This window comes from Megalops cyprinoides, chromosome 19 (assembly GCF_013368585.1).
Source record: "Megalops cyprinoides isolate fMegCyp1 chromosome 19, fMegCyp1.pri, whole genome shotgun sequence".
Classification (NCBI taxonomy): Eukaryota; Metazoa; Chordata; class Actinopteri; order Elopiformes; family Megalopidae; genus Megalops; species Megalops cyprinoides.
In genome coordinates, this window is record NC_050601.1 from 7,583,726 (window position 1) to 7,608,939 (window position 25,214).

Here is a 25,214-nt window from a genome sequence, read left to right on the forward strand (position 1 = left end):
ATAATAACCATTGTTATAATTGGTGCTAATATTATCTTCATTACTCACAATATTAGTCATATTATTATTGTTATTTTACCCTGTTACTTCAGTAAGAATTCTATTTTCATCCATGATTGTATTTTCATAGCAAACAAGTCAGAGAAGCACTTGTCTTGGCATTCAGGAACAGTGGAAGAGAGGAGGAGAGGAAGAGAGAAGAGAGTAGGAACGAAGAAATGAATGACCGAGATAAAAATGGAGGTACACCGTAAACTGGTTTCAACCCTCTTGCAGTCTCTTTCATTTTGTTTGGAAAGCTCTGCTTTCTTTCTTCATCCTTGGCCTTCTCCTCTTCCTCTTTCTTCTTTGTTTTTGCAGTTTTAAGAGGGACGACAGCGGAGGGAGTGATTGAATCCGATCAAGCTTCGGCGTTTTGGCTCTAACTTTCAATATTGAATTTGAGGAAATGTTACTAATCTATATTTAGTCCCTGCACAAACATTGTGTGTGTTTATTTCATTTTAAATGAAAAGAAATAAATGCTCGATTATTTATTATAAAAGTATGGCTGCCTTAAATTTGCCATTGAAAGTTGAGGCCAAACTAACTTGTGGATGTCTTGGATTATCTTATGCATCGGTCCACAGTTTCTTTCTGTTGTATTACTTTCCATTTCAACCATGAACTCCCTCTCTTTGTCCTGAGCAGACAGTAGTTTCCCTCTTTCCTTCCCTGTTTCTCTCACCATAGCAAGACTCATCTGCTTCTCTCTTGGTTCCCTCTTTCTTCCACCTTGGTCCTTTTGTCTGTACTGGATTTTCACTCTACTCTACCCTTCTCTCTGCGACCACTACTACAGACGAGTCACAGTACAGACGTCATATCACCACGCCCCTCTCATCTCAATGTCCCTCTCCCCTTTCCCCTGCCCCTCCAGCTCTCCCGCCTTCACACATCAGACTCTATACTGGACAGCTTCTCGTAGACGTGTCCATTGCTGGAGCCGTTGAATGGCCTCTGTGCTGCTCCCACCCCTAGCCCGTCCCTGGCTGACAGCAGCTTGTTGCCGCCGGGGTGGTTTCCCAGGGGCCCCCCCAGACACAGCTCCTTGGGGAACCTGGGGGCGACGTTGGACAACACCCCTGCAGTGGCCGAGGCGGGCAAAAAGGACGTCACGCCCATCGAGCCTCTGAAGTCACTCCGGCTGTTTTTGGGGAGCTGCTGCTGCTGCTGTTGCTTTTTGACGTAGTACGATTTGGCGCCGTGTAAAAGACACTGGTCATCGCCAAAGGTGGGGATGAAGGGGTTCTGGTTCACCCTATCTGGATAGAGAGATTTGGACAAGGAGTACGCCCCGATCCCTGCTCCTCCACCTCCCATCATCCCTCTATCTCTATCTCTCTCTCCCACTGACCGACGGTGCAGCCCTCCCTCACCTCCTCGGAACAGCCCGAAGGGTGACCCCCCTTTGCCCTTCTCCCCACCAAAAAACAGCGGGTCTCGGTCTCGGTCTCTCTCTCTCTCCGATCCTCCGTGTCTCTCAAAGATATGGGCATAGGGGCTGCCACCCTCCATAAAGCGATCTTTGTCTTTCAGACTTACACTCCTGGGTGTTGGCAACATCCCTGCCACCCCTCCACCTCCTACGCCCCCAGCTCCGCCCCCTCCCAGACCGCCCATGACACCCCCGACCCCGCCTGCCTCCTCTTTTTGCAAATCCACAAACGTGTCATACGAATGCTGCCTCCGCAAAGGCTTGCCGCCTAGACTGCCTTTTCGACGTTGGGCCTGGGTCTGTGATTGCACCCCCACCCCGCCGACGACGCCCACACCCCCGATCACCCCTCCTTTCCCGCCCTCCATGGCATATTTGCCTCCCAGCTGTTCCAAAAGGTGGTTATTGTCCTCACTGATGTCGTACAGGTTGCCCGTTTTCTTGCATGCCTCACACCGCATGCAGGTGGCGGAGCTGGGACGGCTGTTTCCGCCCCCTAGACCACCCCCTGATGTCCCGCAGCTACCTCCTCCTTGTCCTCCTCCGTACCCCCCACCCCCGCCCCCATGCATCATCTGTTTGCCTCCTCCGCCGCTCGCCCGGCAATTTCGACACTCCCAGTCTCCCCCCGTCAAACCTGTGCTGCTAACGCCCGGCACATTTTTCTCCCAGCACCCTTGCGTCTGTTGCCCCGGGGCAGAGGAACCTGCCCCTCCCACCACCCCGCTCTTACAATCTGTCTTCTTGCTTTTGCCTTTCAGGAAATCCTCCACTGTTACCAAACTTGTGCAATTACCCCCGCCACTACTGCCCCCTCCACCCCCACCGGGCCCGTCAGTCAAATCCACATGTTCCCACTGCGGCACCCCTTCCTTGGGGCGAAACTGGTCCAGGTAGAAATCTCGCAAACTTTCTTTGTCGCGATACAAATACGACGAGCAGTTCCCCCCGGCGCCACCTCTCTGGCTCTTCCGCTCCGAGGGCAGGAGGGGTGGGGAGGCCGAGCGGTGTCCCTGGTGGCCGTGGTAGTGGTGATGGCCGATGTGGTGGGGCCGCCTCCGGTACCCCAGCTCGATCTCGTCCAGCTCACGCCGTGACTTTGCCGAGGCGGGCCTCTTCTTCAGGCTGTCCCTGTACTGCTTGCGCTTCTTGGCGTTCCCTTCCAGGTTGCCGTAGGTGACGGTGTGCGTGGAAATATCCGACACGTCCGAGCGGATGTTGCCGTCATCCCCGCCGCCCCCTACCCCGCAGTACCTGTCATGTCCCGCGATGAACCCTGAACTGGACGCCCCGCCCTTGAAGGAGAACTTCCCGTAGAGATCGGCCAGACCTTGCTTGAACCCTGGACCGGAGGACTGAGTCTGGCCGGCAATCAGGTCAAATTTATTGTTCCTGTGTGTCAGAGAGGCCCGGGGCTGGGTGGTGAAAATCGGGGCCACCCCACCCCCTAAACTGTCACAGTCGTACATGCCTCCCTCCAGGGAGCTGGCACTCCCCAGACTATGTGGTCTGTTGGGTGGGGGACCAGACATGCCCAAACCTAGTGGCCCCGACCCTGGGTGGTGGTGCAGGTAGTGATCCTGGTACAGGTTGCTATCCTTCAGGTGCAAGTTCCCGAAAGTCCTCTCCACCTCACTGATATAGTCGCTGAACATGTTGTCCTCCGGCAGGTAAGGCGGCTTGCAGTCGGAGTGGCCGGCCAGGCTGCGGCGGTGCTCGGAGATATCGTAGACTGACGACTCGCGGCGGATGAAGTCCAGGGCGCTGTGCGGGGAGCCGTTGACCCCCGAAAGGGAGGCCATATTCTTGGCGGTGCGGAGCAACCGCAGGATGTTGGAGTGGGTGTTGTTCATGGTGGCGGAGGGGGAGTTGAGAGCCGACTTGGTCTCCTCGATCTGGACCCCGTGGATGCAGCTGTAGATGCCCTGTAATCCAGAGGGGGGGGGGGGGGGGGGGGGGTAGAGAAAATGAGAAAGAGATTGCAGAAGAGTCAGATTGCACAAGTGTCTGCTAAATTAATGTAATGTAACGTAATAGAGGTCAATGAGGTGTACACACAGACCAACCAGACTGGACTATGATTCAATAGGATTCTGTCAGAAGAGATAGGGTAATGCAATGGGTTAATATAAAATGAGGAACTGCATACATGAAGAATGATTAAGACTTGGGGGGGGGTGGGGTGACTAATAATGAGAGAGATCCTGTAAGGCTGTGGTTCTGACTGCTTCTGACTGAAGTCTTTTAAAATGACGTGATTTTAAATTTAGTGGAACAATACAGAGTATACATTGGCAACACCAAGACACTAACTGGAATATAATTTTAAAAAGTGCGGAGAAGATGAGAGTGAAAAATACAAAAATGATGGAAAACTTTAGCATTTTCCATTCATTGACCGAGGAACATTGGCGTACAAAGAATTGTGAAGTGACTCAATGAAGTGCGACGGATGGATGAATTAAGGAATGAATCCAGCCCCACGGCTTTTTATGGAGATGACTGCAGGGTTAATGGGACTCTTGACAGACATTAAAGGTCAAAGGTGAATGGCCTGTCAGGCTGCTGCAGAGGTCATCACTCACGCCAGGGGTCACATGAGACAGACATTTTGACATGTCTGTCAGATGCATTTTGTCTTCTGTCCCTCTCTTAGTCACTCCTTCTGCCTGACTGTCCTTGTGTGAATTTCTTATCTTCTTCTGTATAATTTTGTGCTCCCGTGTTTGGTTCTTTTTTTTTTTTTTACCTCGGATCCCCTTTTGGCTGTTGCTTCACCTGTCTCTCCGCATATTTTAGTTTTTGGTCTGTCTTTGAACTGTGGGTCCTCCTCACCATTTTAGCCTGTCTCTCTTCCTTGGTCCTGTATCTCTCGGTCTATATCTTTCCCCCATATTTCCCTCTTTCACCTTTCGATGGTTTGTTCCCTTTTGTCATCGACTGGAGGCTGTGTTTCAACATTTGTAGATAGACGCTGTTTAGATCGTCTGAGCGTTATTATTTGACCACATTAGTATTTGAGACGCTGAAGAAACCTGAAGAAATAGCTGAAGAAAGAAACTAACATTACTTCAGCATTGATATCTTTCAATCATATTTAAATATACCATACCAAATGAGAAGCTGAAGATTTCCTTCTTGAAAGCTTTATATGTAAAGATACTCCTTTCTAAATTTTGGGGCCCTACTCCAGGGCTGGCTCTTGCTGGTCTGAGTTTATATCCTTTCCACATCTTCTGTAATAGCATTTTGTTTTTCTTGGCGGTATATAATGCATAACCTTGTGGCAGCTAGAGTGGTTTCAAATATTTGTTTGTTCTTGTGGGCACTTGCATTGTCTGTGTTGCCATGGATATGATGGAGACCAGACTGAAACCATGTGGACAAGTACAAACCACAGAGAACAAAAATAAAAAAAGGAATTGTGTTTCGCACTGTGACCAGCTGCAGTTTGTTAAGCACACAAAGCCAAGTGCAGATCTTACACATTATATCTGAAGGCCATAGTAAGTCAGGCCTTTGATTTCGTCCATGTTAACAAATCTTGGTGTGTTTGAAGTCCGCTTAAAAAGTGTAATTATACACACATAATTTATGTCAGGCCGAATGAAATTAAAAGGAAAAAGGTGTCTCCATATATCAGTTTTTCTCTTCATTGAAGCCCCGTTCCACCCATTAGCACTAATGAAAGCAAAGGCAGTGTGTGATATGTAAATTAGCCAAGGAATGGGCCTCAAACTTTTCACCCTAAGTGCTGCCAATTACGGTGAAGTGACATCAAAAACAATGAGAGTGTGATTCAAATACCACGATTCAATGCTGTTGACACAGGAAATCTACTCCCTCTGTTTCTATGGTCATTTCCCCTCCTATGAAAATGAGACATTTTCATGCTTTTTAAAGACATTTCATCCAAACCAGGCCAGACATGTTTGTTCTCTGATTTAGGCTGCAAAGGCACAGATCCAGGTAAAGGCCTTTAATGGCCAACAGCAACATATACTGAACTGAATGTGAACAACACCTGACTGCTTGGCAAAGTTCCCCTGAGGGGCCACTCAAGTGAAGGGTCCTGAATTTTGGAGCATTACATCACATTATTGGCGCAAGGGTAGTGCTGAGGAGGAGGATAACAGATCCCCGCCCCCCCCATCTCGCCCCCTCGACCCCCCCACTGTCACTCACCCTGCTGATGGAGTAGGTCATGCCCGGCTTGCCGGAGCACACGCCCATGAAACAGAAGCGCAGCTGCCAGTAGAAGAGGTGCTCGCAGATGAAGGTGATGAGGGAGAGCGCCATGGCCGCGCCCAGCATGTAGAACACCCCCGCCATGTTGTCCACGTCCAGCTGGCTGCTCATCACCTCGTTCTTCTCGTGGTGGCAGATTCCCGTCAGCCACAGCGCCTCCAGCTCCTCCATCTCACCTGCGTAGGGAGGTAGGGGGGTGGGGGGTGGGGGGGGGGTGGTGGTGGTGGTGGATAAATTTACATTTATTCATTTTGCAGATGCTTTTATTCAAAGCGACTTACAAGCGAGGCGGAGTACAACACAAGCAAAAAAAACCGTAAAGAGTCAACAATATTAGAAGCGCTGCATGATCAAGTTTCAATAGTTGGCCAGACAAGGTACAAGCGTGGTGGGTACAAGGTTGGGGCTAGAAGGTGAGAGTTGGTGATGTTTAAGGAGTGAGTAGGGTACAGGTGAGGGGAGAGAGACAGATAGAGAGAACAGAAGATAGAAGTGGGAGTGGAGAGTTTAGGAGAGGGCATGAGGGTGAAAAATATGAAAAAAGTAAAAAAAAAAACTATGAGCTGTCTTACAGTTTTCATACTGTACCTACAGTATGCCAGGAAAAAGACTTCAGAATCAGTGTGAGTGATTCTTTTTAAGCAATGGCTTCATAAATCTTCTTTTGTGTGTGTGTCTATGTGTGTGTGTGTGTGTGTGTGTGTGTGTGTGTGTGTGTGTGTGTGTGTGTGTGTGTGTGTGTATGCATGAATATATTTCAACTTCAGCAATGAGGGCAACAAAAAACATGAGTGGCGTCTGAATATACAGCTGTAGCATCTCTCCAAGTCAGGAGATCACTAGCCTCGTATCAGAGACTCTGCACACAATCTGTTTCAAAGGTCACTTCATGTTCTATCAGCCATTCATCAATGGACAAAACTGGGACAAAATGTTTAATCAATTACACATTCAGCGTTTGAGTTGTGCGCTGATCCCTGGGCATTGATAGTAGTTAGGATATAGAAATGATGGAAACACATGCTCAATTCATAAAAAAAAAAAAAAAAAAAAAAACATCCCCCCAAGGTCTTGGTAAACTGGTGATTGGGAGGTGGGGAGTTTATCCAATGACAGCTGTCAGAGCGGGGGCTCTCCGGGGCCCGTGACTCTGCCTGCGCTCTAAGTGCCTGTCTCTGGCTCTCATCGTCAAACGGCGCGTGCATGTGCGCCAGCGTCCCGCCTGGTCTCTCAGCGTGTGCGTATCAGTTTCAGTAAGTAGGCCACACCGAGAATGTGTATATCAGAGTGTGTCAAAATGACTTTGAAAACCCTGAGAGGACCAAGGTCCATTTGCTGTACTGGGCCGACGCTCTGTACTGACCCATATTCTCTTTCCCTTTCTCTCTCTCTCTATCACACACACATACACACACACATACACACACACACACACACACACACACACACACACACACACACACACAAACACACACATACATACACACATGCATGCACACACAGACAGGCAAAAGCACAGGCAAAAGCACACACACACACACACACACACACACACACAAACACACACACTCACGTACATAAACACACACAAATGTGCAGACATTTCCACGCACACAGATGTACACATGCAGACGTACACAGACAGTCAGACAGTCAGACAGACAGACACACACACACACAGAGTCTGTAGAGTTTCTCTGCACTGACCCATATTCTCACATATACACACATACACACACACACATACACACACACACACAGTCTAGAACAGCCACACTTGTGCATTTAATTAGGACACAGTATACTGGGTCCTGGAACGCGCTCGGACCTGGATCCTCTGCTCTTGTTATAGATTAAAATAGTGGAACACACCCAAGTAAACCACACTCAGACAGGCAGCAGGTTCACCAAGCAACAGTCAAAGGAGGACGTCTAATAGCTGTGGAAACTTTGAGTGATGAATATAAGCAAATATTACATTCTACAGTCTTAAATAACATATTTCATTCCATCAAACTCATAAGTACTTGTAAACATCCCCAAAACACAATAAAATGTATTTCATTACTATAAGGTCAAACTGCCCCCCCTCTCATTTTTTACTGCTGTTGCTCTCTGTAACAATCACCATAATTCTTGTTTTTCGTTGTGTTAGTTCTTACATTAGCAGTAATACCAGCAGGTCAGAGACAGTCTCATCTCCAGCACTTAGTCATTGTATGCAGTGTTTGGCTCTTAAGTGGCAGTAAAACTCAATACCCAGCACATATTTAATAAAAAACATCTCAGTGTTCATTATACAGCATGCCTCACTAGAGAGTGTAGTTCACCAAGTGTGCACAATTAACTCTAACCTGACAGGAAGAAATCTGCACAGCCCTTAGCATCCTGCAATGACTCAGAGAGGAAGCGAAGTTTTTTTCGGAATGGCGCATATGATGTATTGCAAAACATTACACGCACCCCCGTCATAAACAGTGGAGTGCTGGCAAGGAACCCGAAGGATCTACAAATCCAGCGAGGTTTTTTTTCAGAATCAGGCAGCCATCTCCTTTACTAGCCAGCTTACTAGCCAGTTTCCATAATTCCATCATATTTATTACACCGATGCTGATGACAGACTTGTGCTACATCTGGCTTCCTCCATCAAAGCAAACAGAAAGTTCTACTCACAGATGTGCTACTGATCAAAGTCTAGTGCACTTTTCCACTGTTGTGCCCAAGCCAGACCCGCTGGCCAAGGTGCGACGGCGTTGTATGGCATGGTTCAGTCCTGCCAGCATTTCCACCGAATGCGTTACTGAGCCAAATGCGAGCAAACCATGAAACCGTGGCCCCATAACCACTCTGCTGCAGGCCAAGTTACAAAAAAGCCAGGGGCAGGGTTATTAAACTAAGCAATGATGTTGCGCCATTCGGCACCAAAGCTGTTGGGGAAAAAGCGAAATGTTAAGGGAGGTTTTGGCCATAAGGCATTGCTAGCTATCAAAAGGCTGCACATCAAAATTGCCCTGTAACATTTGCTTGCTCTGTTGAAAGGTTCTTTCTTGTCCCCTAGCAATATACGCAAATAATACCACAAACTGCACTATTGAGACCTTGAGATAGTGACACTAACTTTATCTTTACAACCGAAAGCACAGATAGCCGTATACAGAGAGTTACTGCTCGACATTTATAAAAATGCCACCATTAATTGTTTTATGACACAAAATCCAGATTTATGAACACAGAGGGACTGGGCATTGAGAACGAGAGCAAGAAAAATAACTGCAATGAAGTAAAAGAGATCTGGATAGACAACAGACATTTTTTTTCCATCAGAAGTCTTTGTTTGAGTTTGTTATGATACCTTTCTTATTACAGTTTGTTGTTTTCATTCAGTGAACTTTTGCAGGGGAGCTGAGGTAGACTTTATTATTTTATTGGTTGAGTGTGTATGTTGTCTTGCTAGCCTCATAGCTAATCATCTGGAAGACGGTATAGATCTTGGTGTTCCCTGCATCCTATTATTCCTAAGACATCAAAAAGTGGATGTCATAATTCTGAATATTTCTACTGTACTTCATGTATGAGTATATTTAAATGCACAAATACGAGTACAGTATTAAAATTGTAGGAATATTTGACTTAATCCCATATAATCAGCCCTTTTTTGTGAAAAAAAATTTATTTCCAGTCAGTGCTCAGGAATGTAATCCCTGCTCATAAAATTGTGTCTATGGGAACCTAAGATTCAATTTCAAATGATTCAATTTACAAAAAAGTTCCCGGGAACACATTGTTTTGTAAAAGCAGGGACTGGTTATACTTCTTCGTTGCACCACTCCCACAAAAATGAACACCAAGTACAGCAAGTGCTAGCTTTGTTTTATTTTAGCAACCTAACACATAATTGTCAAATGAGAGCCTGAGAATTCTAAGTTACATTTTTACTTCTGTTTAGGTGTCTAAGACGGCATACACTGTATGTCTTTCTCTCTATTAAAAGTCATGTGATGTCACATGTTGCATTCTGGGCACTGCAAGGTTGTGACTTGGTTAACGTCACTGGAAGAGGGGCACAGGCTGTATAGAAACTGAGGTACAGTCCAAAATAATGATGAGAGAGGCAAAAAATGAGTGGACCTACTGTACTGGGTGCCACTACTTGAAAGTGACCTGGTCAAATGATAGTACTTTGGGACGAACAGCAAATTCTTGTGATTGGCTCATACACGTGATTGACAGCAGTGATTAAATGGTAGCTCCACCTATTAAGAAGACTCACATTCCCATGCCTATGCCGCACAGACCCATGGGTAAGTACCAGTAGTCTGAACCTTACCGTCTCCAAAGAGCTGAAGGATGGCCAGGTCAACCTGCCTCTTCCAGCCAGAGTCCTTCTGTATGGCAATCCCGTAGCCAGTGGAGGCGAAGACCTTCCCGCTGCCGATGGTCACCAGCTTACAGCCCTCGTCTCTCCCAGCCATATAGTTGAGCACCGCCGCATCGTAGATGAAGGCGTCCAGTTTACTGAGAACAACAAGAGGGGAATAGCGGGATGCATTTTTACTGTAGAAGTATCAGTATTAGCCACTGTGTGCATCCTAGGTTACAGAGCTCCTATGGTTGGCCTTATGTTTCTCAGAAGAGGCCCATAAGTAAGTATGCTTTTTTTTGTTTTTAATGAAACAAACAATATCCCTATACTTTTACTATTTTTGTATAGTCTTATCCTCAGTGTGTCTCTGGCTGTTTTGTACCTACTCCCTTATTCTTACATTACATTACATTATTACCATATAGCAGACCCTCTTAACCAAAGAGACTTACGTATGTTACAATTTTTCACGTTATCCATTGATACAGCTGGATATTTACTGAGGTAATTGTGGGTTAAGTACCTTGCCCACGGTGGCAGCAGCAGTGCCCCAGCTGGGAATCGAACTGACAACATCTTGCCAAAACGGCCTTGTAAGTAGGACTGGGACAACCAACCAAATTATTGGTGGTTGACTTATGATGACTTTTGATCAGTAACAATATGTGCCTATGAGCTCCACAACCTTCCCTTTGATGCCTATTGATATTTTCCATCCTGTGAACTGTTTTAAATTGTCAACTCTTTCAAACTGCTTGTGTTCCTCTTTTCTCATCACAATGAATGCAGCTGAACCGCAGCTTTCATTGGGCCATGGATCCATGACCTTCCCTTTTACACAAATAAGGCCATGGCACTTTGGCAGTATTCAAGAGAGCATGTAAGCATCCAGCAAAAGTAGCAGTAACTGCTTATGCTGAATGTAGGAATGTGTCCCCCTGAAACAACACAAAAGTAGAGGGGGCTCTGAAACGACTGTGTCGTCAATGAACTCCTGCCCCCGGAGAAACCTGTCAGGCTGACGGCATTAGGAGTGATATCGCCACTTATTCAACAGATATACCTCTCAGTGAGCAAGAGGGATCCGCTCATGCGGCTGAAAGGCGAGGCAGAGAGAATTCTCGGAGACTCACTCACTCACTCGGCTTAAACGCTTTAAGAATTCCGGCAACATCAGTCCCGAGCAAAAGGGTGTTCGGTAAGGCAGGGCTGTTTGTCAACAAACCGAGTCCCTGTCGAAAACCAAAGAGCGTGGACGTGCTTCTGTTACTGAATAAAACAGGGACGTGGGAGCCTGCCTTTGAAGTTAACATTGGATATTGTTTGCTAGTTCTGCTTGTTTGTGACTAATTTTTTTTACTATCATCTTGTCTTTCCACATGAGGGCCTGCAATTGATGTGCATTCATATTTGACTTTAATTTAAAATTGACTTCATTTGACTTTTTTTTCCAAAACATCAAAATGCATAAGCCTACTGTTAGAATTATTTGACCTTAGAAAAAATGTGTCTTTCACAAAGTTTACTGGACACAGCTTGACAGTTAAATACACAGCAGTGCCAGCTAAAAGTCACCATAAGGTTAGATGTTAATCTTGATTTAATAAAGAATATCTGAAAAATGAATATTTTTAATGCAATCTGAAACATCCCACGACAATCCCCAGAATGATCTTGGCCATTGATTTTTAAAAAATATTGATATTTTTATCAGTAAGTATGGATAATATATTAATAACACAAAAGGGCTTATCCCAGCTTTACTCATAATTCACTGGATAAGCACGCCCGCCAAATAAAGAAATACTAAAAATAATAATACGCTCTGGAAAACACCGTGATTGTGCTACCATCATCACCACTTGGCGTACGCCTCCAGTTAACAGCGTTCAGCCTGCTGTGCCAAAAGACCCAGATCTCTGGCACAGGAGACTGTGACATCCCCATATGTCTGCAAAGGGATGACGCCCACAAAAAGGATCGAGGGACAGCAGGTTGCATGTTCCCTCTTGCAATCACCCTCCGAGGGCTGCCCGCTCCTTCCTCCTCTCTCACCCCGTCTTGAGGCTGTACAGCGCCTCGTCCACGTTCTTCTGGTGGAACTTCACCATGTAGGTGTGCATCTCCTTGTAGTTGTTCCGGATGTTCCTCTCCGTGCTACCGTTGGGCACCGTCCCAAACCGAAACGGCGGAGAGAAGTCGTTGGGCCTCTGGAACTGTGGGGTGTTGTAGAGACAGAGAGGGGTGAGGGAGAGGCAGGGAGACAGAGGGTCAGGGCAGGGTGGAGTGGCAATAGGACAGCTTTGGTAAATTTGTAAATAATGTAATAAATTATGTCACAGTAACAGGCAGTAGCTAATTCGCTGAAATAATCACATTTGTTTACCCATATTTGGCCATATGATCCAACAACAACACCTCAGAGAATATATGTTACTTGTTCTTGTGGTATGAACTTGATGCATCTTATCACATTTGCATTTTAGGTCAGTTTACCATCACTACTAAATCAATAAAAATGAATGAACAAATAAATATATTAATTAATGAACAACGGGAAAGAAAATACACAGTTGCTGTGTCTAGATAAAGGCTTATGGACAACAAGGGGCCTGAAGGCAAAGCAGACACCCGGAATCCCCCGCATAAACACAGATCAAACCAGGAGCACAGACAGGTGATTACATCGCATTTTGACACTCATCCAGACAACCTGTATTACAGAGTCCCTCTAGACCACACACAGCCAAGGAGGGTTGTGCTTACACCAGTTGTCATTCTGCCCTGTAGAGGACAGGACAGAAGAGATGAGGGGGAAGCCAGGCCTACCTTTTTGTCACTCAGCCCAGACACCTGGTCCACATACTCCTCCTGGATCATGAAGGCCGCCAGGTTGGCAGTGTAGCTGGCCAAGAAGATGACAGCGAAGAAGGCCCAGACGGAGACCATGATCTTGCTGGTGGTGCCCTTGGGGTTCTGCACTGGGACGGAGTTGTTGAAGACCAGGCCCCAGAGCAGCCAGATGGCCTTGCCGATGGTGAAAGAGGGGCCCCCGGGCTCTGAATGGAAGGGGGGGGGGGAGAGAGCGGAGGGGTGAAGGCTACGTCGTCACACTGAGTGGTCCTGTTGTGATTGAATCAACATGGGTTTTTTAGTGTCATAGCCAGAGGCGGGGTTGGAAGCTGCCGCATGTGATGCCCTCAGGAAAGAGAGGAGGGGGCTGGAGCTGTGTGATGTGCTTTAATTACGCTACAGCAGCAGAGTACCAATTTTAACAACAACGCAACACGCTAGCCACAACTCCGACTGCCACAAAAGGCAGCACATATGGCAGGGAGTCTGCGCACGCTAAAAACTCTCCCTTTAAATCCCCCTTCATTTCCTTCCACCACTCCAAACCTGCGCCCCAAGTTCCAAATAAAGATGTTAACATTTGGCTGTGACATTATTTCGGCAGGACGTCGCCTCCTGAACAACGTGATGCAGAACAAAGGCAAAAAAAACTCAATGTATCTATATATAGTACAACATCAATAGGATCAGCAGACATTGATTTCCAGGCCAGACACTTAATAAAAACGCCAAATGTTGTCATAGCTGACATGTGATTCCAGGAAATATGGAAATATATGCAAATGTGGCGTGAGCATCAAAAATACATGAGTGTGAAGGACACTGCTGAAATCGATGGAAGAAGACATTTTAAAGTGAGAAACCTAACAGGTTAGTATCACGGTTGTCTGAGAGCCTCTCTTTGGATGGCAGTGTCATGGTTGACTTATACAGCCCAGTCTGAGGAGTTTGCACAGTTTGTCCTTGTGAGACAGGAGTTGTCACACAGCATTGTGTAGCCACATGCAGTATGCGTTTGTAGTGGTGTGCCATGTAGTGTGTTTTTGTAGTGGCATGCCATGTAGTGTGTTTTTGTAGTGGCATGCCATGTAGTGTGTTTTTTTAGAGGTGTACCATGTAGTGTATTTTTGTAGTGGTGTACTGTGTACTATGTTTTTGTAGTGGTGTGTGATGCTGTTTTTATAACACTTTGGTTGGTGGTGTGTGCTGCATGGTGTTCACAGATTGTGATTTTTTTCTGATTGTTGAGTAGCAGGGTGTGATGCTCTGTGCTTTTTTTTCAGGATTGTGTAGTGGTTCTGCAGATGAAGGTTCTGTGCGCTGCGCGTACACTTAAAACCTCACGCTGTGCGGCCCGTGTAATTATAGCTGTTCTCACCTCTCCCATCTGCCAGACAGCGATTGTAACCAACGGGGCTGAAATACTCAAATACGAAGACAGCCACCGCTGACACCAGCAACAGCATAACGAACATCATCACCCACACATCCGCACTGAAGGGCTCTGAGAGAGAGAGAGAGAGTGAGAGAGAGAGGGAGAGAGAGGGAGAGAGAGGGAGGGAGGGAGGGAGGGAGAGAGCGAGAGGGTGGGAGGAGGGGGACATTAATACTTTACATTCACAAATACTTGACTGAAGACCTCTGCATATTTTAGCATTAAGGCAGAGAACAGACTGGAAGGAGAGAGTCCCTGATATTCCTCACCTAGGAAGGCGGAGGGGGAGACGGTGCCGTTGCTGCGGGAGACCATGACGCTGATGCCCGTCTCTATGAAGGGCACCGAAAAGTCGATGACCTCCGACCTCTCCTCGTTTATGGTTAGGGAGCCAACTGCCATGTGAGCGTTCTTCAACACCACCTGAGAAAGAACGAGAGAGAGAGAGAGAGGGGGGGAGAGAGGGTGAGATAGAGAGGAAGAGAGGGAGAGAGGGAGGAGGAGAGAGAAAAGAGAGAGAGAGAGAGAGAGAGAGAGAGAGGGAGAGACAGAGACTCAGGTCAATGAGAGGTTGACATGGTTTCCACAACAACTGCCCAGAATGGACAATAACGCTGGGCTGAGAGAGAACGAGGGAAGGAGAAACTGGGTTATTACAGTGGGTCACGGCTGCTGGAAATAGCCACCGCTCACCCTCGCGCTCTCTCTCTCCTCCCCGTCCCTCCCTCCCTCACCATCTCTACAGGTATATTTAGCCCTAAATACCTGGGCCCCACAGCACTGCACTAAAGTGGGACAAAACTGACTGAGTTAATGAGGTGTGGGTGCATTTGACAATGATAGGGAGCGAGCCCTTTTGTCTCTGCCTGCGGAGAAGGTGTACGCGCGTGACTACAAGCGGGCGCGTGTGCACCTGTGACCGACCCAGTGTCTGTATGTGAGTTTACATTCCTCTCCCCCGTCTCTTCATATCCCTCAACACTCTTTCATTCATTTTTTTGTGTTCACTAGTTCAAAGTAGGAGAAGCATTTTGAATATGTATATGCGAGAAAAGTGTTTAGAAAAAAGTTGCAATTTTTTAAAATTTGGATTTTGTGGAGAGTCTGTCTCCCTCTGATTTCCCTCAGTGGTTAAATGAAGTGCAGGGTCACTCAACTTTCCAGCTCACTTTAAACCACTATAACACAGTACTCCCAGAAACCGGAATTGGAAACTAAATTAGTTATGTCAAGACAATGATCGGTGGAGTCTGTGTGGGGGTTAGGTGCTTTGCGGGAATGGAAGCCCTCAGACTCTCTGGCCTAGCAGGGCCAGGGTTGAATAGCCCTGGATTAGACCAAAGGCAGTGGAGGAGGAATCACAGTTAAACCAACATTAACCATCATTAACCAACCTCTCCAACCATGCCGTTCCAGGTCCCGTTGATCTTCTTGCCATGTTTGCCATTGGTGACCAGGTAAAGGTCGTAGGTGAACTTGACGGACTTCGCGATCTTCTTCAATATGTCAATGCAGAAGCCTTTGCAGCAGCGCTTTATGTAGACCCCGGAATCTCTCGTTTGGTTACTGAGGGGAGAAGGGAGGCGGGGGGGGGGGGGGGGGGGGGGGTAGGGAAGAGGAGGAGGAGAAGAAGAGAAAGGTTAGGGTCACAGGGATTGGAGGGATGGTAGTGTATACAGAGATGTGGGGTGTGGTCATGGAGGAGAGGAGAGGGGGAGATAGACAATGAGAAGGAATGAGGAGAAAAGAGGAGATATGAGCAAAAAGATGACAAGATGAGGGAGAGAGACAGACATATCCGTGAAAGAATAGGGGGTAGGCAGAAACAGGTAAGCAGCACCAGAAAACAAAATAGAGATAGAGAGAAACAGATGGTCGAATTTGGTAAAAGTCAGGAAGAGTGGTAAAACAGTGAAAGAGTTGAGAAGGAGGACATATGGCAGCGATGGTGACAGAGACAGTGTGTACATAAAGGAGATGTTGGCACAGAGGAAAGGTACCAGGGGGATAGGCAGTGCACAACAAAACAAACCAAAGTGGATTGAGACAAACAGAAGAGAGAAAGAGGACAGGACATGCCTACACTTCTGTTGGCAATCATAGTTTAACAGACTGACTACAGCTCAGTGCATGTATGGATGTTGCCACACAGATAACATTAACTGAGCCCATAATACTGTATCTACTATGTATCAGGGGACAGGCTACAAACGATGTACATAGTACATATACAAACATGTGCATATTAAGCATGGATATGACAATATCTGGATATGTTTCGTCATGAAGGCTACAGTAAATGATATTGGGCTATGCTCTTTAAAACAGGGCTATGGTGAGTGATACACGGCAATAATCAATGTGATTACAGCCTGTGATACAGAGCTGGAATACAGTGAGTGGTATAGGGCTATAGTCTGTAATATAGGGCTACAGTGTGTGATGAGAGGCTCTGATCAGTGATACAAGGATATGGTCAGAGATATGGAGCTATGGCCAGTGATACAGGGCTATGTCCAGTGAATGAGGAATTTAGTCAGTGATACAGGGCTATGGCCAATGACACAGGGCTATGGTCAGTGATGCAGAGCTACGGTCAGTGATACGGGGCCAGTGACAGAGGAATTTGGTCAGTGATACAGGGCTACGGTCAGTGATACAGGGCAAAGGTCAGTGATGCACGGCCAGTGACAGAGGAATTTGGTCAGTGATACAGGGCTACGGTCAGTAAATCAGGGCAAAGGTCAGTGATGCAGGGCCAGTGACAGAGGAATTTGGTCAGTGATACAGGGTTAAGGTCAGTGATACAGGGTTAAGGTCAGTGATACAGGGCTACGGTCAGTGAATCAGGGCAAAGGTTAGTGATGCAGGGCCAGTGACAGAGGAATTTGGTCAGTGATACAGGGCAAAGGTCAGTGATGCACGGCCAGTGACAGAGGAATTTGGTCAGTGATACAGGGCTACGGTCAGTAAATCAGGGCAAAGGTCAGTGATGCAGGGCCAGTGACAGAGGAATTTGGTCAGTGATACAGGGTTAAGGTCAGTGATACAGGGCTACGGTCAGTGAATCAGGGCAAAGGTCAGTGATGCAGGGCCAGTGACAGAGGAATTTGGTCAGTGATACAGGGTTAAGGTCAGTGATACAGGGCTACGGTCAGTGAATCAGGGCAAAGGTCAGTGATACAGGGCCAGTGACAGAGGAATTTGGTCAGTGATACAGGGCTACGGTCAGTGATGCAGGGCCAGTGACAGAGGAATTTGGTCAGTGATACAGGGCCAGTGACAGAGGAATTTGGTCAGTGACTCGGGAGCACATCCTCACAGAATCTTCAGCTGCTTCCTGCAGGGCACCGTGTTCCGCATGCAGGTGCCGCTCAGAGGGTCCACGTCCTCCACGATGACGAAGGGAGCCTCCTCCAGCGTGACGATGGACAGGTGGTCGTCGTCCCGGTTCTCGGCATCCGAGTACAGCTCGAAGCGCGGCCACACGTGGTACTTCATCGACAGCGAGCCGTTCTCCCACTTGCCCACCTGGACGGCAGAGAGCACAATATGCGTTACAGCGCGTTCGAGACACATCTCACATCTGCGACTGGGCGGTGTCTCCTTATGTACGGACGGAGCCAAACTGAAGACGGGGGAGGGATTGTAAAGTGATAAATGACAGGAATGAGAGACAGAACTGGAGCAGACGAAAGACAGGAACGAGGGAGGTTGGCGGTACGGTGTGCGACTTAGCTGTATGATACCGCATAACGACACCCTACCACTGAAATGATAACGTAGGATTAATCCTGTATTGTATGCACACACATTGACTTGAGTGGACACAACAGAGCATGCAAATAACTTCAAAGGAATAGAAGTAAAAGAGAGGGAGGGGGGGGGGGGCAACTCATTAGAATCCAAGAAAGTGGTCCAGCTGGAAGTCAGGATAGGAATTATACATGAGAAGGGGGGGGGAGCAGGAGGGAGAAAGTCACCTTGCTCTCTGATCAGAGGACAGAATACAGATTGAGAGAGAGCAGGAGAGGTGAAGAGAGGGAGGGAGAGAGAGAGAGAGGGACAGACAGAGAAAGAAAGGGAGAGAGGGACGGACAGAGAGAGAGAGAAAGAGAAGAGAAGGAGAGAAAAGCACTCTTCTTGTTATCGTGACACACGAGACAATGGAAGCACCTGAAACACACAAAGGGATAGGGGGGAGAGAGCCGCCAGCTCACCCTGTCCCATTTGCGCTCCTTGTCCAGCAGGATGATAACCAGTTTGGGGTGCATCTGATAGCCGTCCTCGCTGAAGGAGAGGTTGCGCCCCTCAAACGTCACGTTCATGAGGTACCTGAGAGAGAGAGAGAGAGAGAGAGAGAGAGAGAGACACAGGGTGGTGGGCTCGGGTTAAACAAGTATGTGTTTCACATACAGAATACTGATGAGTGAAGCAGCAGCGCTGGAGTATGGGGAGGCTCGTGGCAATGCAGACCTCGGATCCAGTTCTTTTTGTTTGCTTGTCACTAGTCACTGTTTATTCTGTATATGAGTGGAATTTATTCTGTGTGTGTGTGTGTGTGTGTGTGTGTGTGTGTAAGCATGTGCGTGTTAACGTCAAGTGAACTCAAATCATTTCTCTCTCTCCCTCCCCCCCCCTTCCTTTCTTTCTCTCTCCCTGTCTCTCTCTCTCTCTCTCTCTCTCTCTCTCTGTAGGTTACTGTCTCCATGGCAACGCTCTGCCTCAAAACATGCATGCCGTAAATAAATAAATGACAGAATTAAATGATTGAGCCGAGTATGGAATGTGTGTTCACCTGAACGCTTCGCACATTCGCAGTCTCAGCAGCGGGACCGGAAGATAATGCTAACTGCGAGGCATTACGGTGCAATTCTGTTGGAGCGAGCGGAGCGTTCATACCAAAACCCCAGGGCTGATACAACCCCCAGCGTCTAACCCAACACGCTCCCATGCTACCCTCCACGTGAACACGCCAACGAGCCTCGGAGTGACGGACAGCTGTTCGCGCACACACACGCGAGTCACACGCGTGTTCCGTCATCTGTAAACTCATGTAGAGCGGTCATTCTCTTCACGCAGTGGTGTCATCTTTGTTACATAACACACAACGCACCGCAGGTATACACGGGACTAGTGTCACTCTGTCTGTGTGTGTGTCTGTGACATGTGCTGCAATTATATCATCATGTACACGTATTATGTAAGGACAGATTACATGTTAATATCACTAATATACAGTACAGTTCTAAACAGTGGCTGCATGCTTCAGAAATACAAAGGCCAAAACCCACAGAAAGCCGTAGTTGTGTATCATTTTTCATGGCTATGGTTTGTAAAGTTGTAATAAATATGTAAGAAACAAGCAATCAAGACAAATGGTTGCTAACAAAATATAGCTGCTTTTGCATTTATTATTTCATTCAGGCACATATAGTTTATCAATGTGCAATTTGTTCAAACCTTTGAAATGTTTTGTGAGTTTTGAGAGAGTCACAGTTTTGAAACTCAGTTTAATGACAACTGGTTGGAACATTGATCCTCTCCCTTAATAATACGAGAAAGTGTGTGTTAATAACGTGCAGGTAGCTACCCAGCCCCAACAGGTCAGGTCTTTGCCATGCTTGTAATTAATGTTGATATAGTGGTTTATTATATGTTATAACCCATTCATAAAGAGTCACATGTGTGGGATGCATTTTTTACCACTGTGCAATGCCACACACAGCACGTGTGTGTCCTGTTCATGAATGTACACCCCCCAACTTGTGCTGAGTGCAGATATTAAGAGAGAGATTCACAAGCATATGTAATGTGTTGCCATGGAGCCTACAACTACTGCGATTTCCAAGCAATCTGCTGTGTTGTCATGGGAACCATAATCTCGCAGAGAGAGAGAGAGAGAGAGAGAGACGGAGAGAGAGAGGGAGAGACATTTCATTTTTATCCCCACTACTGCCCCCTCTCTCTTATCTCACTGTCATCCTACTTATTGATATAAAAAACTTTTATGTCCATCTGAATACCTTTCTGTCCATGTACCCAGCTCTCTGTCTCCTTCCTTCTATCATGTCTGTCTCTGTATGCATGCATATTTTTACATACTATATACACTATCTACACTGTATGAAGTATATACAGTATATATACAGTGTTACTATATATTCTTTCTACCTATACTGTGTACTTTACATGCCAACCTGAATGTGCATAAAGCCGTGGGGTTTACCACAATCATACACAATATCATACAGAAACTGACACAGCTATACACATATTATAAACACGTGCACAAACATACCCTGGCACACATACACTGAGCATGTACTCTGTGAATTATGAAAAGCTCTATAAAATATTGATTGGATGTTTTAATAAATTAGTGCCAATATTAATTAGTAACGAATTATACTCATATGTAATTAGTCCAATCCAGTTACAGGATTTTACAAACTGGCTCTGTGTCTGCAGATTTGTGACAATGCATACTTATGCTGTGTGTGTACGTTTGGGGACGTGTGTGTGTGTGTGTGTGTCTGTGCGAATGTGTGTGCGTGTGCATGCATGTGTGCATGCGTGCGTGCGTGTGTGTGTGTGTGTGTGTGTGTGTATTGATACAGACACGTGACAGTATGTTTGAGCGTTTGAACCGAGGACATGGTCATAAACTGTACACAAGGCAAGACTGAAGGAAAGAGAAAGAGAGGGAGAGGGAGCGCAATAATGCAAAAGGCAGATATAAAAAGAGAGAGGGAAGAACGGAGAGATGGTGAAAGTACTGGACCAGGAGGATGAGAGTCAGTGAGATAGCAGGAGATGGGGGGAGAAAGGGGACAGCATTCTGACCCAGTTCCATTAAACAGTGTCATAAAGTGGGTACCATCTTTACATCGCCCGAAAGCGCAGTAAAATAGTCCACTGCCATCACAATAAACAGAAACGCGGCCACTCTTTACTGCCTCCAATATATACTGATATCATCCAGCTCCGCCGCGAAGCAGCCTGCTACCATGGGGAACATGGTCAGAGACAGCGGCAAAGCACTGACTACACAACCAGCGCTACAGGAAACGGCTACTCCACAAAACAATAAAGCAAGACGAGCAAGCAGGACTGTGTACCATCTGGGAAATTAGGCGCTCTCTCTTTCACTTCATGGTGTGGCTGAGCCGTTGAGCCTGAGGACTTCTGGTGATGGAGTTTCAGGTTAAACAATGCAGGAAACCAATATTCGAACCCCGCCGTCTCAGTTCCTTACCACCCCAGGAGCACGTTGACTTACGTGGAGATTTTTAATGGCTCGTTGATAACAGCTCAAATCAACTCAGCTCCAGGGCCAGTGTGAGGCAGTAAGTTCACAGTGATGGCACCCCAAACCCATCGTTTTCTGTAGAATTTCATACAGAATGTGCCCCACAATAAAATTAACCTTGGAGACTAATCTATTTTTAAGGCCTCTTCATATGCCTATTAAAGCTAAAAAAAAATCTGTAATGTATCCTTATAGCAAAACATAAATCAATCTAAGAAACCAGGAATCTAGGAAACTACTGTATCAGATTTGCTCTCACTGAATGTTTTAATCAAATAATTATATGTGGGTACTCTGACTGAGCAGATAATTACTCTAACAGCGAGATTATCCTGAATCTCTTGATAGATATTTTAAGTGTGTCACTTCAGCAGAAAATGATTACCAATAAATAGACTTAATTGAGAATAAATGCATTATGCTACACCAGATAAGCTTGATTTAATCAAGAACCGAACAAAAAGTCAGCATGGTTAATTACCAATCCACAGGTGAAGCAGCAAAGAATACAATGCGGAAAGACACTGAAATTAAACTTGAGAAGCTGCGCAGCGGCACAACATTGTCTCAGAGCGCATTAATACATCACATCATCTTGGGAAAAGATGCTCTCTGTGGAAAAATCTAAAACCGTACCCGGCATTGCAGGGATCTACCGAAAGACACAGAGCTACAAGGGAAAGACATCAGCTACAGTGAAAACCCAGCACTTCTGCGATGCAATCATAAAATAGTGTTGCATCCCACCAAACAAGACCGTACTGACGAAGAAGAATTATGTGGTGGCATATCATTTAGTGCCCTAAAACCTGCCTGTGCACTAGACTAAATGGAGAACACAGCATGACTGTCCCAAAATATAACGCTATGCGCCACAGTGCAGCGAGCAGAAGCTCTTTCAGACCGAGCCACTGGGGCCAATTAAAACCCTCAAAAAGCAGAGCATCGTGGAGCGCACAAAAATCTCCACAAGTTCACAAGAGCATCTTAAAAAAAAAGCCCTGGGAGGGCAGGGGAAATGATCCTAAATCACCTGAGCACTTCGTTGGGGTTCCCGGCACTTGGACCTTTTTTGTCTGGGGCCCCGTGGCATTCGGATTTCAGAAGAGTGTGCGGCCCCCGGTCGAGCATCATGGTGGAGGTTGCCATGGCGATGACGGCCACCCCGTCACGAACTCTGGCCTCCAGGCCATAGTCCCACTCATCATATGACACAGAGATCAGACCTGCAGAGAGAAAGGGGGTGGGGGGGAGACAGAGAGAGATGTAGAGATGGAGGGAGAGAGGAGGTTATACAACACACTGCATCTAAAATGAACTGATTATGATGCTTCTTGAAAGCGTGCATCTCCACAGGACTGACATCCCAGAGACCTACAAGCTCTACCCCGGCACCTGCTTCTCCAGACTGTGTCCAAAGAAACATTCTGTTTTGCTGACAGTGATTAGCCAGACCATTGCTGAGAAAAAGCACGAGAGCAATCAGCTTCACATCTGCACACCCACCAGGTCCTCAAGATGACAGCTAACATCCTTGAGGAAAAGTGCCGCGTCCCACTCGTATTATAAGTATTTTATTCTAAAAACAAATTGGGAGGACGTGCTTGTGAGGTGCTTGCATCACTGTGTTTAAATATTCAGAGATCACCACAGGACAGGCAAATATGTCACAATACAGACCATCTCATCCTCCTCAGCTAAGGGGGTAAACAACAAACATTGCTGTACAGTGTGTCTCGGGGCAGAAACTGTTCTAATGTCCTGTAAACTCTTGCTTCTTACTATCTGCTTAAAACACAGAACTCCCTCATTACGACACTGCCATTGAGACGTAAAATTCGCAGAGACCACGCCGTGGATGCTTGTAAATGCAGAGCTTTGCTAATTTGTCAAACGGCCTTAATTGGATAAAATGCGAACTACACACTCACCGCATTAAAGCGGCTCCACAAGGCAGACGGTTGTGTTAGAAGGGAGGGAGTGCTGTGCCATGTCACAGTGTCTTTTTGTAGGTTATCCAAGAGATGAATCAGCCCAGGTACCTGGAGGCTCCGAACCTCAGCAGCGCGGTTGGAGTGACGCTGTGTGCATGTTAAGCCATGGCTCACAGCTTCCCAGCCTCAGGTTCTCCTTTCCACGTTTCCTCCCCTCCCCCACCTACAACAACCCCCCGCCCCCCTCAACACCCCCCCCCCCCCCCCCCCACAACCCCTGCCCCCACCCCTGACCCTCACCTGTAGGGAACTCGGCCGGCACATTGTCAGCGTCTCCGGTCACCAGCGAGGGGACGATCCAGGTGTACCCGTAGCCCGTCAGCCCCACCGAGTGGGCCACCTGGAATATGGTGGTGGCCTCCTCCTTGGTGCTGTAGAGCAGTATGACGGGGCTCTGCAGCTTCTTCAGCTGGTTCTGGATCTTGGAGTCGCCGTCGTCCAGCGACATGTCCAGCAGCAGCACCTCCTCCAGCTCCCACCCCACAAAGCTGTTCTCGATGGTGCTGCGCACCTGGGCAGGAAGGGTTCACACAGAAGGTCCGGCTGAGGCCTACATCACAGCAGCTAGGATGCTAACGTGCTGATTCAGCTTCGTAATTGATCCAATGTGGCGAGCAGGGGTTCGGATGCACCCCAAAATTAGAAGCATCTCCGATACCCACCACTGCTACAGTGCGTTAGCCTCATTACTGACAAAATCGTAGTAGTTTGCCATGATGGAGAAGTAGAGAACCTAAAAACCTAAACCTAAACCTAAAAACCTTAACCTAAAAAAACCTAACCTAAATTTTTATTAACCTACATTTCCCATGTGTCAGGAAAACTCAACTGTAAGCTCCTCATGGCCATTCCTTAAATTGCTTAATTGTAAAATGGATGATGGCTCTTCGGTTAAATATCACGGTACCACAGATTAGTGCAGTGAAGGCATATCTGTGCTGAGGGTTACAGATTTAGGTCACTCTTATCTGATGCTGGGATATAGCAGAGCGGACACAAAGACAGGACAGGAGTTATTGATATTACAGGGGTTACCTTATTGACAAAGTCCTTGTAGCCGGGATAGTAGGTGGTGACAATGGAGAAAATGTACCAATCATACTCCTCCATTATGTTCAGCATGACTGAGGCCTGCTGTTCGTTCGAGGGGCCAAATTGGAAGAACATGGAATTGTCATCCTGAAATGGAAATACAGAGGGAGAGAGAGAGATCACTGCATTAAGTCACATGCTATTCATACTGAGTACACGCAGCGGGTCGCATCGCTAATACATATCATTCAGGTCGAATACATCACAGTCATTAATAGATGTCATTTGCACTGAAAATATCATAGTAAGTCGTGTGCTTAATACAGATTATTCATAGTGAGCATACTGCAGTACCTCACCAGGCCAATACACATTATTCACACAGATTAAGTCACATAGTTGGTACACATTATTCATGCTGAGTATATTGCAGTAATTCACATGGTTAATACACGTTACTCACACCGAGCATATTGCAGTGAGCAGACTGAGAAGAGGGA

General features: G+C 46.8%; 1 protein-coding gene across 1 annotated transcript in view; it reads right to left on the reverse strand.

The window, feature by feature from the left end:
• Positions 1 to 29: 29 nt before the first annotated feature.
• The window catches only part of LOC118794769 (glutamate receptor ionotropic, NMDA 2B-like), a 59,416-nt gene continuing 34,231 nt past the window's right edge, over positions 30 to 25,214 (reverse strand). Inside the window, exons 3-15 of the mRNA XM_036553035.1 lie at positions 24,718 to 24,861; positions 23,923 to 24,193; positions 22,722 to 22,914; positions 18,597 to 18,711; positions 17,699 to 17,907; positions 15,771 to 15,942; positions 14,646 to 14,799; positions 14,320 to 14,445; positions 12,918 to 13,147; positions 12,144 to 12,304; positions 10,053 to 10,240; positions 5,663 to 5,901; positions 30 to 3,402 (exon numbers count right to left, since the gene is read on the reverse strand). Coding sequence (XP_036408928.1) covers positions 931 to 3,402; positions 5,663 to 5,901; positions 10,053 to 10,240; positions 12,144 to 12,304; positions 12,918 to 13,147; positions 14,320 to 14,445; positions 14,646 to 14,799; positions 15,771 to 15,942; positions 17,699 to 17,907; positions 18,597 to 18,711; positions 22,722 to 22,914; positions 23,923 to 24,193; positions 24,718 to 24,861 — 4,674 coding nt within the window. The 3' untranslated portion in view covers positions 30 to 930. The remainder of the gene's footprint in view (positions 3,403 to 5,662; positions 5,902 to 10,052; positions 10,241 to 12,143; positions 12,305 to 12,917; positions 13,148 to 14,319; positions 14,446 to 14,645; positions 14,800 to 15,770; positions 15,943 to 17,698; positions 17,908 to 18,596; positions 18,712 to 22,721; positions 22,915 to 23,922; positions 24,194 to 24,717; positions 24,862 to 25,214) is intronic.